The 16683-nt window shown below is 44.3% G+C and overlaps 1 protein-coding gene across 1 annotated transcript in view; it reads right to left on the minus strand.

The window, feature by feature from the left end:
* Window positions 1-3433: 3433 nt before the first annotated feature.
* The window catches only part of OPN4 (opsin 4), a 35371-nt gene continuing 22121 nt past the window's right edge, over window positions 3434-16683 (minus strand). The window contains exons 8-11 of the mRNA XM_001377332.5: window positions 13400-13580; window positions 11961-12107; window positions 10532-10567; window positions 3434-4980 (exon numbers count right to left, since the gene is read on the minus strand). Coding sequence (XP_001377369.2) covers window positions 4942-4980; window positions 10532-10567; window positions 11961-12107; window positions 13400-13580 — 403 coding nt within the window. The 3' untranslated portion in view covers window positions 3434-4941. The remainder of the gene's footprint in view (window positions 4981-10531; window positions 10568-11960; window positions 12108-13399; window positions 13581-16683) is intronic.

Consider the following 16683-nt stretch of genomic DNA (forward strand, 5'->3'; position numbering starts at 1 on the left):
CACTCATAATTGTCATTTTCCCTTTTTTGTCACCTTAGTGAACCTGGTGAGTATGAGGAAGAACTTCAGAGTTGTTTTGATTTACAGTTCTTTCACTATTAGTGATTCGAAGCACTTTTCATATGGTAGTTCATAATTTCTTCCTTTGAGAACTTCCTATTGTGTAATTGGAAATCTTGTGCCTTTGAACTACATTTCCCAGGAGCCCACTGTCATTATGTGCTGACATAGACAGGGGATAAATAGGATGGTCTTCCGTGGCTAGCTTTCTTTCCTTCCCGGGTCAAGACATTGGTGGAGTTGGCTGTTTGGACAGGTAGATTAGCCACAGGCACGTGGTTTTATTTTGCTACTTCTAGTGATTATTAATAAATCCTATAAAGATAATATTTAATTTTATTATATATTAATTTTAATTTTTACACTATTCAGATGCATTGACTATCTGTTGGATTCTTGTTCTTATAATATTTAAATCAGTTCCCCTGTATATCAGAACTTTATCAGAGAAACCTGATGGAAAGGGTTTTTTAAAAATCCTGTTAACTGGTTCTCTTCTAATTTTGACTGCATTGATTTTGTTCTTGCAAAAGCTTTTAAATTTGATGTACTCAAAGTTGGCTTTTTTCTGTGAGTTTCTTGATCTTTTGTTTTGGTCAAGAACTCTTCCCCTATCCACAAGTCCCTCTTTGCTCCTCTAGTTTGACTATTTTATTACTGTTTATACCTAGGTCATGTATCTATTGGAGCATTGTATCTGGCATGAGTTCTTAGTCTGAACCTAATTTCTGCCATCCTACGCTAGAGTTTTTACAACAATTTTTAATGGGTGAGTGAGTTGAAGGAGAAATCAAACAATCAAATATTTATTAAATACCTGCTTTTTGTCAAATACTAGAGATACAAAACCAAAAATGTAAGTCTTAAAGCTAAAGGAGTTTAAATTTTCACCGAGGAAAGAGATTGTATGTAATAGATAAAATAGGGGGCAGCTAGGTAGCTCAGTGGATGGAGAGCCATGCCTAGAGACAGGAGGTCCTGGGTTCAAATCTGGCCTCAGACACTTCCCAGCTCTGTGACCCTGGGCAAGTCACTTGACCCCAATTGCCTAGCCCTTACCACTCTTCTGCCTTGGAACCAATACACAGTATTGATTCTAAGATGGAAGGTAAGGGTTTAAAAAAATTGATAAAATAAATGCCACATAATTGGTGGCATAAATGGAACTAGCTGAGGTCAGGAGAAAGAGGAGAGGCTCCATTTAAAAGATGACCTTTTGACACATGTAAAACCCAGTGGAATTGTGCATTGGCTGTGGGAAGAGTGGGTGGAGGGGAAGGAGGGAAAGAATATGATTCTTGTAACCAAGGAATAATGTTCTAAATTGACTAAATAAAAATTTCAAATAAATAAATAAAAATGAAGGGCCAAAAATAAAGTTCTGCCCAACCTAAAAAAAAATTAAAAATAAAAGATGACCTTTTGTAGACTCTAAGCAATCACCCTGATGCAAATATTAATAATATGGAAATAGGTCTTGATCAATGACACAAGTAAAACCCAGTGGAACTGTGCATCGGCTATGGCGGGGAGGGGGGTGGAGAAAGGGAGGGGAAGAGCATGAATCATGTAACCATGGGAAAATATTCTTAATTAATTAAATAATTTAAAATTTTCAATTTAAAAAAAAAGAATGAATGAGTCATTTTTCTTAGTATTAGAGGCAAGGACTAGAAACCCTGGGTCGAAACTGTAAGGATTGGCTTGACCCAAAACAATTAAAGCGATCCCAAAGCTGGATGGGTCACCCCCAGGAGTGGGGGGCTCCTTCTGTGAAACCCTTCACACAAAGGCTAAGTTTAGGATGTCTTGTAGGTAACCTTGGTGAGCAGGGATCCTCTCCCACATCGCAGCATGGAACAAGAGAAAAGGCGCTGGCTCTGGAATCAGAGGGCTCTTGTCTAACCCTCTTCTCTGATGACTAGAATGACCCTCGGCCTCAGTTTCTTTATCTGTAAAATGAAAGGCTGGGATTTGATGGCCTTTGGAGTCCCTTCTGACTCTACAGTTGTAATCCTATGAAGTCTGGGAACACTGCCAGCAAGTGGGACTAGACTCCCCCACCTCATCCAACCAGACCACAGGAATTTCTCTAGTTTGGGGGCATCCAGGTTGCATCTCTTTTTTCTGCCCAAGGTGTTGGGCAGTTGGGCAGCTTTAGTAATGGGCTTGAATTTTATCCCAGGTATTAGGTGCTTGTGGTCCTCTGAACCAGGGAAGTCCCAAAGGGTGAACAAAGGTAGCTAGCTCCCCTGCCCCAAATTTGACAAGCGACAATTGCTTATTGATCTCCTGCAATGTTCCAGGCACTGTTCAAGCATTGGAGATATACAGGTAAAAACTATCCTTGCCCTTGCTTAAATGAGACAAACAGCATGCAAACAACTCTGTACAAAAGCTATTACCAGGGCAGCTAAATGGTGAAATGCATCAAGAGTCAGGAAGACCTGAGTTTAAATCTGCTCTCATACACTTACTAGCGGTGTGATTCTGGGCAAGTCACTTAACCCTGTTTGCCTCCATTTCCTCATTTGTAGAAGGAGCTGGGAAAGGAAATGGCAAACCACTCTAGTGACTTTGCCAAGAAAATTCTAAATGGGTTCAGAAAGTGTTAGAAACAACTGAACAAAAGAAATAGACGGGATCAATCGGAGATAATCCAGGAGGGAGGGTACCAACATTAAGATAAATCAGAGGAGGGGGCAGCTGGGTAGCTCAGTGGATTGAGAGTCAGGCCTAGAGATGGGAGGTCCTGGGTTCAAATCTGGCCTCAAGACACTTCCCAGCTGTGTGGCCCTGGTAAAGTCACTTGACCCCCATTGCCTAGCCCTTACCACTCTTCTGCCTTGGAACCAATACACAGTATTGATTCTAAGATGGAAGGTAAGGGTTTAAAAAAAAAGATATATCAGAGGAAACAGTGCCTCAACCTATTTTTTTGTTCTCAACATGTCTGTCAATGAAACCAGGTGAAGAAGACTTTCTTCTCACTAGAACTGACTCAGAAGATGGCCCAGGCATGTCCATGACTCCAAGTACTCACTCGGGCAGGAGCCAAACCAGGGACAAGAGAGGGAAAAGGGAAAAGCAATGGGCCAAGCATAAGAACAGTGATTAATGATCACTCCAGTGCAAATAGTAATAATATGGAAATAGATCTTGATCAATGACACATGTAAAACCCAGTGGAATTGTTCATTGGCCACGGGAGAGGGGTGGAAGGAGGGGAAGGAAAGAACATGAATCTTGTAACCATGGAGAAATATTCTAAATTAATTAATTAAATAAAAATTTTCAGATCACACACACACACAAAGAACTGCTCAAGAAAAAGAAAAGAAAAAGAACAGGGCTTAACACTCAGACTGTTGGGATTTTACAAAAGTTTTATTGATGCTTTTGATTCTGTACACAAGTTATTTCCCGATATTCCCTCCCCAATACCCACATTTAACCCTCCCTTGTAAGAACAATAACACACATACATGGTGAAACAAGATCCACGTTGGACACTGAATGTAGTATTCTGCTCCTGTAGCTTCCCACCTCTTGGATGGGACAGAGACCCAGGAATGGGTTCCATTGTCTATTCTCCCAGACCAAGCTCAGTGACAACAATTACTCAGACCTTGGCCATCCTGCTGTTGCTTCTACCTGTCTTCCATCCAATGGCCATCCTGCTGTCACTTCTACCCGCTTCCATCCAATGGCCATCCTGCTGTCACTTCTACCCACTTCCATCCAATGGCCATCCTGCTATCACTTCTACCCGCTTCCATCCAATGGCCATCCTGCTGTCACTTCTACCCACTTCCATCCAATGGCCATCCTGCTGTCGCTTCTACCCGTCTTCCATCCAATGAGAGGCAGCATGATTTAGTGCCCTGAGAGTTGGCCTGGGGAGTTGTGGCCACTAAACCCTTCAGACCACATGTTGACTTTGAAAACCACACAGTAATATTATCTATATTCTATTGTATTTTAATTTTTTTCAGATTGCCCAATGATATTTTAATGTAGTTTTGGTTGTACTCTGGAGTTTGGAGGCTGCCAGTGATGCGGATGACATTTCTGCTCCAGGCAAGTCTCTGAGACTGTAAGTCACAGAGGAGAAGCCAACCCGCTTTGGGAGAGGCAGTTTGCTCACACGGGAGTTCTCTATGCCAGTGGAATCCCAACCCTCCAATGGAGCACCATCCCACAGCAACAGACAATGGCTTGTGATTACACTTGTCCTTGGGGACATTTTTCCCTGAAACATACATTAGAACCAGAGAGAGGGCAGAGAAACATCGATTTTACAATGAAAGTCGGCCACAAACACATAGTATTTGAACACACATGTTACGCATGAAAAGAATGAGGTTAACCCTGTCATCTGGGAAACTGGTTTAGTCATGGAAAGAGAATGGGGAGAAAACAAGATTACAATATTTCAAATTATCTTGGCACGACTCAGATCCCTTTTCTTTTACTGCTAGAGAGCCATCACTATTTTTTTTTTAACAGCTTATATCCCAAAGGATAGCCAACTACCAAAGAGATAGAACAGAAAGAAACTGCCCTTGGGAGCAGCCGATTGAACCATGGCCCAGTTTTTCGAACATCCTGGAAATACACTGGGGGTGAATATTGCTCAGGAGAGTAGGGCTGGAGAACCATGCTCCAGAGAGAGGGAAGGGGGGCATCTGTACCAGAGCTGCAGAGTCGAAGTAGGGCACCAGACACTTGGCAACATTGAAAGTGTTCTGGTTTCTCTTTTGGGGGAATAAATGCGTGAGTGTGCAGTAGGTACTTAGATGGGTGTTTTCCAGAGGAAGTAGACACATTTCCAAAAGCCCAGAATGGTGAATGGCCTCTGGGCAGGGTGCAGAATCACATTTAGATTTGAAGATCCAGGCTGGGGAGCAGGGTCCCTGTCTGTGAAAATAAACAGCACAGATTGGTCAGGAATGGAAAGCCACAGCTGGACTGGCCCTTTGGTCTAAAAGGAAGGACTTGGGGGTCTTCTAAAGCAGATCTACAGGGACTCTGGGCCTTCCTGGTTAAGGATAAGGTTACAAAGTCTGGTCTCCATCCACCATTGAGGCCAAGCCAACCTTTGTTGTGATATTGGGCAAGCCAAGTAACCTCTCAGGCTCATTTTCCTTCCTTGAAAAACGGGGATAATAGCACATGCAAGGCCTATCCTGCAAGGTTGTTGTTAGACTCAGATGAAATAATGTTCGTTAGGTGATCTGTAAATCTCAGGCGTGATGGCTATTATTGAAAAGATAAAGTCAACAGTATATGGTGGCTGCCAAAAGCTGATGAGATCTTAGATTGCAACTGCAAAAAAACAAAACAAAACAAAACAAAACAAAACAAAAAAAAACTGTGTCTACAACTTCCAAAGGTTCTTAATGTGAGTTCTATGAATTTAGTCTCTAAAAATATATATCTCAATAACTATATTTCAATATAATTGGCTTCCTTTGTAATCCCATGACTTATTTTGTGCATTCGAAAGCAATATTTTGAGTAGGGATATATGGATTTTATTATTCTGCTCTTGGTACCCATGATACAGAAAGTTTCGAGCCCCTGGGAAAAGAAGCCTGTGGTTCCCCTCTCCTCTCCCTCATCAGACCACATCTTAAGTCCTGAACTTAGTTCTGGACACCACATATGTGGAGGACATTGGCAAACTGGAGTGTATCCCAAGGAGGGTGGCCAAGATGCTAAGGGAACTAGAAACCAAGGCAAAGATCAGTTGGCAAAGCTGGGACTCTTTAGCCTGAAGAAAAAGAGACCTAGACAGGGCATGAGAGCTGCCTTCACATATTCGAAGGGCTGTCATGGGTAGGAGAATTAGATTTATTTTGCCTGGCCCCAAAGGACAGAATAAGGACCCCTGGGGAAAAGGTACAGAGATCGATTTTCCTACCAGTCAGTGCTATTCAAGGGGGATGGACAGCCTTGTAAGGTAGTCACTGAGAGCCTTCTTTACTGGAATGTTCCAAGGAGAGGCTAGATGAGCACTTGTCCAAGATGCAAGGGACAATGGTCAGGGGAAGAGTCATTCTTGCCCCAAGTTGGGGCAAGACCATGGCAGACACACAGGTGAGAAGGATGGTCTTTCAGATATAAAGTGCTTTGATTTTCTGAATGCCCCATACCTCTATATTCCTTCCTCTTTGCCCAGAATCACAAAGGTAGAAGAGTTGGAGGGGAAGAAAGACCAGCAGCTTTCCTTGAAAGTGATCATAGGTTCAAAGACTTAGAGCCAGAAGGGTCCTTAGAGGAGATCTAGTCCAATATCTTTATTTTACAAAATAGAATGGTTAAGTCACCTCCTTGGAGAAGTAGGTGATTCAATGGATAGAGCTCTAGACCCAGATAAACGACATTTATCATCCAACTATATGACTCTGAGCAAGTCACTTAACCTCTATTTGCCTTAGTTTCCAGAGCTCTAAAATGAGGGTAATAGCCCTCATGAACAGGGTCATTGTGAATATCAAAGGAGCTAACATGTAAAGTTCTTGGCACATCTTCATGTTAAGAATGATTAGCTATTGTTATTATTGCCTAAAGGCACATGGGCAATAAGTAGCCAAGTCAGGATTTGAACTCACATCCCCTGGATCATTCCCAAAGATCTCACTCAGGAAAGTCTTTCAAATCACTGAGAGATCCGAATGAGAAGGAGGAGGTCTACCTCTAAGGGAGAGCACCTGGTGACAGGAGATCTGTGTCCAAGACATTTCGAGTGGCCCCAGATATATTCTATGCCAGCTCTGATCTATGTTCCATTCTCTCACTGGGCTGATGAAGCTGAACAGCTGTGGTTCTTTTTATAGGGGCCAAGTATTCTTTGTGACATGCCAAACACCAGGAGAGGGAAGTTCACATATGCAGGCGCCACTATCTGCATAGCCTTCCCCACTAAGGATGCTGTCAAAGGGCCCCACGGTCTACTGCATCCTCTTAGATGTGGTCGCCATTTATAAGCCCATGCCTGTACTCCAGCAGACCCAAGCAATGGCTATGGATATTTGTGCGGTGCTCTAAAGGGCTCTGCAAAGTATACAGCTTAGACTTATCCTTCTTTGTGAGCCAAGCCCCTTACCCTCTCCTCCAAAATATATTTAGATACAAGAGCTGACAAGGACTGTAGGCATCACCAACTCCATTTTACAGATTAGGAAACTGAGGCTTGGAGGGATTGAGCGACTTGCTCAAGGTCTCATAGCTAGCAATCCTGTGTCAGGCCTGTCCTATTCCAGTGGGATTTTTTTCCTTTATAACACCCACAGACTAACTCAATTTTAAATCCAGTTACATTTGTGTACAGATAACATAAGGAAAGACACACAAAGATATGCAAACATAACCTGTGTGCTCTCTCTCGGTTAACAGGTGGGCAGCTGGCTGGCTGGAGACCCAGAGCCTACCTAAGTTACCAAAGAACATGGAATAACAACCAAAAAACTTAACTGATGAGAACTGGGAGAGTGAGCCAGGCTGACCTGTGATGGGGGCGGGGGGGGGCCTGAGAAGGTCTCCCTGCTCAGATACCTTCTTCCCCCGCCTGCCTGCCTGCCAGCCACCTGTTGCAAGGCTAGAATTCCCACCCTTTGAGTCCCTCCTTGGAGTTAAGCCTTTGTCTCAGACCCCAATCTCCCTCCTCTCCACTCTTGCCCCCATTAAAATGTAAATAGGTTGGCAGAGAAACTTACCCCCATTAGCCAGTGGCTTTTTGTTTGTTTGTTACTTAAACTTAAATGTGGGGGGTATTTGGTGCCAAGGGAGGGGAAAAGGTATCAGGAGAGGCAAGCGGTCCTTCCTGTCCAGGAGGTGGGGAGGAATAAGTGAAACTGGGCCCTGAAGAGGAGAGTCCAGTAAGGGAAGAAACAAAACCAAACTTGGATGCCTTGTAAAGAAGGGGGGAAAGTTTTTAATTTGGGGTGACCCATGGAGGGCAAAATTATTCTAGGTACGAATTAATCTGGCAAGTTGGATGGCTTTGGGTCTTCCCCTTTAAGGAAGAGGAAGGAGAGATACCACTTAGGTAAGCTGTTAGCCACCAGGAATATGGGCAAACACTCAACACCCATCATTCAATCAATCAGTAGGCTTCTTGATTACTGCCTGGAGAGGGAGCCTAGCAGAGTGACTGGCCCCCTGGGTTTCACCCAGACAGTACAGATGGGTGAATCCTCCAACTGGGAAGAGATAGCATGAGGTGCCATGCTCCTGTGGCATCTGGAAGGCACCAGGTATTGTGGCGTGGGGCTCTTGACCTGGTAAGCATGGGGAGCCACACTAGGCTTGGGGAACTACAGGTAGGGATTAGGTTAGCAAGCATAGGTGCCTCTCTGTCTGGAACTGAGTGGTTCCCTTTCATAGGCCTCTCTAACAGTCTTAGCCTGGTGTTGCATTTCTGAACTGGTAGATTCTCTTTTTCCTTGTAAATCAACCCAAGCGAATGCACCCCTGTGGTCTAGAGGGAGTGAAGGCAGTGAGAGAATGGGGGGAAAAGGAGAGTAAGTGGTTCCAGCAAAACCAGAGCTGGGGCAGAGAGAGGGGAATGGACAATGGGGGAGTGGGTAATGGGGATCTAGGTACGGTGGATCCCTGAACCCCCAAAGCTGGGCTGGCTCCCAGGCTTTGGGTTGGGATTTAGTGATTAGGAGTTCACAAAGTAGTAATGTGGTTAAAGCCTTGGTTCAAAAGGTAAAAAGTCTCCTAGATAAGTTTTATGGAAAGAAGCAGAAGCCCTGAAAGTCAGATTGTTTTAGCAAGGCACAGTATTAAGCAAACTGGCTCTGGAGTCAGATGGTCTTGGGTTCTAATCCTGGATTCTGATGCTATATGGCCTTGGGCAATCACTGACTCTCTCTGGGCCCCAGTTCCCTTACTCTTCAAATGAAGGGGGTTGGAGTGGTTGATCTCAGAGGTTCCTTCTAGCTGTAGAGCAGGATCTCTTAACCTTTTATTATGTCCTAGGCCCCTGGGGCAGTCTGGTGAAGTCTATGGACTCCTTTCCAGAATCAGGTTTTGAAATGCATCCAATAAAATACATAGGATTACAAAGGAAACAAATTCTATTGAAATGTTTTTTTAAAGCTACTATATCAGGGCTCAGTGGATTGAGAACCAGACCTAGAAATGGGAGGTCCCGAGTTCAAATCTTAGCTCAGACACTTCCTAGTTATGTGACCCTGGGCAAGTCACTTCACCCCCATTGACTAGCCCTTACCACTCTTCTGCCTTAGAACCAATACACAATATTCATTCTAAAACTGAAGGAAAGGGTTAAAAAAAAGAGAAGGAAATGTATAGGTCCTGGATTAAGAACCCCTGTTCTAAATCCATGATACAGGCCCAAGACCCCAAGTCAAACTCTTCAAACAGTTTCCCATTGTGCCCTGGGATGATGAGGGTGAGGAAGGAAACTTAAGTCTTTCCATTTTTTTTTCAGATTCCCCCAAGTCACAGAGCCTCCAGACAGATTCTCCATGGAAACCTTTCATGGACCCCAAGGTCTTCAGCCATTGGGAGCCAGACAGCTGGGCAGCTGGGACCTTTCCCACAAACCCAGCCCTTTCCTGGGGCCATAGAGCTGAGGTTACTATTTACTGAAGGTTTCCATCTCAGCCTTTACCCCTACTGGGTTGTGCCTAGGAGCATGCAGCCTGAAGCCTGCCTGACATTCCTCCCCACACTTGGGACTGGATGTTCCAATTCCTCAGCTCTGGATCACAGGAACATTTGTTTCATTGCCCTATGCAAATTTATGTAAGTTAATGGTCATATTTGTCCGAACCCGCTGCTTCATGGGTACAGGAAGTTCACTGGCTTCCCCCATGTAGATATGTCAGAACGAGACAGACACGTCTGCTCCTGGATTCCAAGCAGACCTCTGTGGCTTGACATCTCTGTCTGCCCCTGAGTTTTGGCCTCATCCTCCATACCTAGACCTTATTCCCAAGAGTCTTGATCCTGACTTGATCTGCTTCTAGTCAGCATTTTTGCTTGGATTTCAATATTGCCTGCCTCAATTTCCCCCAACGAGGAGGGGATTCCTCAGGGCCCGTGACCCACAGGGCCATATTTGTCAAACAAAAGGCAGAGGAACCCTCTGAACTCAGTAAAAGAAGAGTCCAGGGTGGCCATATCTTCTCCCCCAGGGAAGACGTACAGTCAGCCAGTGAGGAGCGTACCATTAGCTCAGCCTGGCCAGGACACCACAAGGTTTTCTGGTTGGGGTACTATTCGTCTGAGCCTCAAGGAAAGGAGTGAGCTGCCACTCTACCGTAAGGCATAGAGTAGGTCAGGAATGAGGAATTCAGTACAGATGACTTGTGGTCCAATTAACTCCAAGCCTAGAGTTTTCTATCCTTGGACTTTGGGCAGAGTTTGGGCAGACTGGGCAGCATCTCTGGCTTCCAAGTCTGGGTCATTATTGCTCCGTGTCCACACTCACCTCTAGTAGAGATGAGTCATCCATCTCCTCCAATGTCTAAAGGCAAGAAAGCAAGAGTCAAGAACTCGAGTCTCTAACATATGTCACTAGTGGGATGGTGCCTAGAAGGAGGACAAGACTATCTGGAACCAGGGAACATGGTGGTCCAGTGATCTCAGGGCCCAGGTTCAACATCAAGAAATGCACTGATCAATATCAATAATAGGGAAAGAGGTCAGGATCGAGGGAAGGGAAAGGGGGGAGGGGAGGGAAAGAACATGAATCATGGAACCATGGGAAAATGTTCTTAATCAATTAAATTAAAAAACAAAAGAAATGCATTGATCCCCAAGGCTATACTTCCTTGACAGTGACTGGTATATTTTAAACATACTGATTGATTGAGTGAGTCACCGACCAGGGTCAAAAGACCTAGGTCTAAGTTCCAGCTCCACCATCTAAGTAACACTGTATCTAAGTACCTAAGTAACTAAGTATCTAAGTACTTAAGTAATTAAGTATCTAAGTACCTAAGTAACTAAGTATCTAAGTACCTAAGTAACATTGTATCTAAGTACCTAAGTAACACTGTATCTAAGTACCTAAGTAACTAAGTATCTAAGTAACACTGGGCAAGTTGCTTCACTAAGACTTAGTTTCCTCATCTGTAAAACTAAAAAGGTAATAACAATTAAGGCATTCTCGATCAACTTCAGGGAACTGTAAAGAGCAAGTAAGAGATTATCCAAGAATTATGTGTAAAGCCTTAATAGTTGATATAAACGTCAACTATTTTATTTTATCATCATTATTGTTGTTGTTGTTGTTATGAATGATTAGTTAGGGATTGGCAATCACCCCCAGGGAGGAGCTGGACATCTGGACCTTCCTAGCTCTGCTGACTAACATTTGCTTTAGCTAAAAGACACCCGAGTCCTGGAGATGTTGGCCCCTGCCTCAGGAACCAACTGAAGGCAATTTTGACCTTTCTCTCCACTACAAGTACTCCTTTCTCTTGTTTTCCCTTCCGTGCCTTCCTTCTGCTGCCGTACTTGACTTTCTCTATCTCTGTGCCTATCTAGAGTCAAGCCCTGGTAAGCAATTGATTACTGGAATTAGGGAGTTCAGAGGGCTCAGCCACCACGTCAGCCTGGCTCTGCCTAGACACCCTCAAGCAGGACACTGGTCCCCTATAGCTCAGGAGCTTTCTTCTTCCCTTTTCTTCTGGCCTTAGACCCAGAATTGTGGCTCCTGGGCTTAGTACTGGAAAGGTCCTTAAAGGATATCCAGTCCAACTCTCTCACTTTATAGATTTATAAATTGAGGCTCAGAGAGATTAAGAGGTTACCTATGGTCCCACAGTTAATGTGTCAGAGGAAGGCTTTGAACCCAGATCTGTTATCCTATGTGCTGTTCCACACTATTAGAGTTACCATACTGCCCCAGTCACCTTCTCCAGAGTCTCCCAGCTTCGGCCCTTGGCCTTGGCTATGGCTGCCAGCTCTCTTGTTTCCATGGTCTCTTGGTCCATCCTGCAGGACCCCTGTTGATTCCTCGAGGTCAGGCTTGTGGTACCTGCCTCCATGTTGTTCCAACCCTGAAAGGAACCCAGGAGGAGAAAAGTCATCTCTCTGGGCTCTCTTCCTGGGTTCTGAGCCACCTTATTTGAGCATTCCTGGAGGAGAGATGTGTGTGCCCTCGAAGAGTAGAGGAAGTCTCCCCTTCTCTCTGGGCCCAGCCCTTCTTCCCTTACCGACAGGATCTTCTGGTATGATCCCCCAAACCCAAGTAAAATAATCACTAGGTTTTCCCTGGAAAAATTGGAGAATTCAAATCTGAGGGCTTCTGACTTCAGAATCTATTAAATATGAGTGTGCATATATGCAAAAATCTGTGTCTGGAAATTTATTTTGTCCATATGTATGAATTTATCATGTTTGCATGTGTTCATGGGTAAGTCTGTGTGTGTCCTTGTATCTGTGTACTTGTCTGGATGAGCGCCCTGCTGCTGGGTGATCTGGAAGATCCAGAGGGGCCGCCATCTACAGACAATGTGGCTAATGGGTTGTTTCTTGGAGTCATGATTAAAGCTGATGGGGAAGCCCCATTGCCCAGTCTTTACTGCTCTTCTGCCTTAGAATCAGTGTTGATTTTAAGACAGAAGGTAAATCTTTTTTGAGAAAAGCCGCTCAGGAATGCTTCCTTGTCTCGTTCGGTCTCTCAACCATGCCTGGAATTTTGGTCTAATGGACAGGCTGGAGGCCAGTGCTAGTCCTGAGCAGGATACATGGAGAGGCTGACAGCTTGCTAAATGACAGCTTTTGGTGAGCCCCTGCGGTATGCTAAGGTCTATCCATCCAGGGTGCCTCGGGGTAATGCACATAACCCTGGACATAGGGTCTCTACCTTCAAGAAGCTTACACCCCATTGGGGGAGAATGAAAGAATAAATCACACCAAAGACATTTTCAGAGCAATGAACAACAACTAGAAATCAAGAAGAGGCTAGTTGAGAAAGGAGGGAAGAAGGAAGGATGCTGGGGAGATAAAGGAGCTGAATGCAGGCTGTCTCTCATTCCTTCCTTTTAAAAGTCAATGATATGTCACTAACCAGCATGTCAGATGTTTCTGAACCCAGAAACACCAGATTCACCTGCTTTTAGTTCAATCTGCCCTACCACGATGTCGGGTACAGAGCTGGACACACAAATACATTCGGTGACTCAGGTCATCTCTGAGACACACTTGGAGTTCTGAGTCAGCTTGGGCTACCAGAGGAGGGAAGGGGTGATCTCTGCATGAAGTCCCCTTCTCCATGGGGACCTTTGAGATAATCAGACCCCAGAGCCTCCTGTGGGGTATTAACACAGAGAGCAAGAAGAACACTCACGATTTCGCTCTCAGAGCCCAAGGATAACTGACGTCTTCCTCGGGGCAGCCAGCTGATGTCAGATGCTTGGCTGGTCATAGTCGAGCGACGGGTGAAGCGGTAACTACTGAAGGATCGAGTGCGAGGGTGCCTTACACAGAGCAAGGCCCTAAGGCATGGAAAGTTCTGGGCAATGGCCATTCTGGTGATGAAGAAACATAACTGATTATGGTTCATGTCATCATGGACCTTCACATCATGCAAGACACCAAAATGGTGAGAGACACCCACCCTCCTTCCCCTGTCAAACCCTCTGAAGAACTTTGAAGACAGCATGGTGGATTCAGAGTATCTGGGTTCAAATCCCATCTCTGAAACTTGCTGCCCATGTGACTGAGGGTAAGTCACTTGAACCCCCTGAGCCTCTGTTTCCTCGTCTCTAAAATGAAGGGGCCAGACTAGGCAATCTCTTAAGTCCCTTATTGCTCTAAATCCAATGATATCTATGATCCAGAGATGCCACTCTGGAAGAGAAGGGGTATCCAGACCTCCCCCAAAATATCATATCCCTTCCCAAGATCAGAGCATGTGTGAGCTGAAAGGGAACTCAGAAATCACTTAGAACCACCCCCTCATTTTACAGATGAAGAAACTGAGGCCTGGGCAGTTTAAGGAACGTTTCCATAATCACAGAACTAGTAAATAGTGGATGTCAAACACAGATTTTGGACTCTTTCCACAATGTATCCCCTAGAAGAAAGGAATGGACGAATGTTCATATAAATACAGACACCATGTTTTGACCATACCACCTGAAGGGGCCATCATTTCTTTGCTGTTGCCTATCCTTTGTTTTCATAGACCAATGGCATCGTGGGGTGATGTCTTGACTTAAGTGCTTGATTTATGTGAAACAGAATTCCACAAAGTCATCAGGTTCACTCTCTCTTCTAGATTCATCAAACTCCAGTAGCAAGACAAAAGTCAGGATGATTGTCAGTGGCCTGGCTCTACTTCAGCCACTCTCATGTGCATTGGAACAAATTGTTTCCTTCTGCCCATTCCACAAGAAGATGCTTCCCCCTAACTCACTGACAGGTCTGTGGCCCAAAACCTGGTTAGGGAGGATGGGTATTCAGGAAGGACTAGCACCACTGGTGTGAGAGCTTATCTAGACCTTTTCAGGGCTGCTCTTCCACCTTTGATGTCTCCCCTGTGGTTCCAAGAAGCTGTAGCATGTGCAGGAGCCACAACCAGGCAAGCCATCTTCACAAATGGGCTAAAATATTATTTTCCAGATGCTGGATGATTAAGGATTACATTCTGGCCTTGGAAGGGCAAGAAATAGTCATTATTCTGGGAGCATCTTGTTGGGCCTGAGTCTCAAATGGAGAGAAGGAATTCTGCAATGCAAGTCTTCTAAGATAAACTGAATGCAGATGAGGCTCTAACTGTGGAGTTTAATTGGGATCAAAAACAAAACAAATCTGGCTCTTGCCCTTTCCGCCAAACTGGTACAATAGGCCTACTATTGAATGAATCATTTTTGTTGCTTGCTAAGCCAAGAATTTGAATTTTTTCCCCCCGGGCATCTGTTATCTTGGAGGTTGGACAGAGCCTCGTGTCTATGTGCAAGTGGTTCTCTCAGCATCTTGGAGGCAGCTGAGATTTGGATTCATTCACTCATTAGGTGCCTTTCATTCAGTCCTAACTCCTGATTCAGATCTAGGTTTGGTAGGGTAGCTACATGGTCTCAAGTTGGGACAGACTTGTGGGAGTGCATGTATGTGTGAGTTCATGCATATATGTATCTTGTGCCTCCACAGGGGGGAAAATAATCAACTGGACGGATTTTCCCAATTTACTATCTGTTACTCTGGTTGACATCCCTGATATATGGGGCCACATCTCAGGGAAGTAGTTACAAAAGCCATAAAACCTATCATGGATGCAGCAAAGGGGCTCTTCTTTGTCACCATGCTCAGGCTGAACCACTGGAAATATGTAGTGCTCTCGTCTGCTCAGAGCATTAGCTCTGCAAATGCTTAGCCAGAGTGTCAGGGTCCTACACTTCCTGACTCCAAGGGTTCAGCATCTTCTCCCATAAGTGACCCTGAGAGAATCAGAAAGAGCTGACTGAAATGCTAGCAAGGATGTCGCTATCGCTGAGCCAGGGATAAAGACTGCCTAGTCCTTGGGTGCATCTTGTGCCTAGGACCTTTCATGGCTTAATATGGACAGCCAGGTGGTACAAGTGTATAGAACAGCAGACCTGGGATCAGGAAGACTCATCTTCCTGAGTACAAATCTGGTCTTGACACTTATTAGCTGTGTGACCCCATTTGCCTCAGTTTCCCCATCTATAAAATGAGCTGGAGAAGGAAATGGCAGATCACTCCAGTGTCTTTGCCAAGAAAACCCCAAAAGAGGTCATAAACAGTTGAAATCAACTAAAAAAATGACTAAACAACAATAAAAATGGCCCCAGTGCCCAAGATTTTCCTGAAGGACACAGAAAGCAGAGCAACTAGATATATGTGCACAAGTCAACCGTATCTCCATCCAAGTAAAAAAACTTCCCAAACTTGAATGCAATGAAATCCCACAGGGTATAACTGGGGACTAGTCTTTGGGACTCTGTCAGGAAGACATGAAAAATTGATTAAGAACAGAGCATGACAATTTGGAACTATGTCCACAGGACTATAAAACTGTGCCTACCCCTTGATCTTGTAATACCACTACTAGGTCTGTACTCCAAAGAGATCATAAAAAAAGGGGAAAGGATCTACTTGTAAAAAAAATGTATATATTCAAAGCAGCTCTTTCTGTGGTGGCAAAAAAAATGGAAATTGAGGGGATGCCCACCAACCGGGGAATGGCTGAACAAATTGTGGTGTATGATGGATGGAATACTGTTGTGCAATAAGAAATGATGAGCAGAATGATTTCAGAAAAGGCTGGAAAGACCTACATAAATAGATGCAGAGTGAAATAAGCAGAACCAGGAAAACATTGTACAGCAACATTATGGAATGATTGAATGTGATAGACTTAATTATTCTCAGCAAAACAAAGGTGCTAGACAAGTCTGAAAGACTTATAACAAAGAATGCTCTCCACATTCAGAGCTGGGATGCAGAACAAAGCACATATTTCATATTTATGTTTTTATTTGGGGGGGTTGGTTTTATGTGAGTATTCTCTTACAGTGACCAATATGGAAGTGTGTTTTACATGATAATACATATGTAACCCAGATCAACTTGCTTATATCTTTGGAAAGAGGCAGGGAAGGGAGGGGA

The sequence above is a fragment of the Monodelphis domestica genome, chromosome 1 (genome assembly GCF_027887165.1).
Source record: "Monodelphis domestica isolate mMonDom1 chromosome 1, mMonDom1.pri, whole genome shotgun sequence".
Lineage (NCBI taxonomy): Eukaryota > Metazoa > Chordata > Mammalia > Didelphimorphia > Didelphidae > Monodelphis > Monodelphis domestica.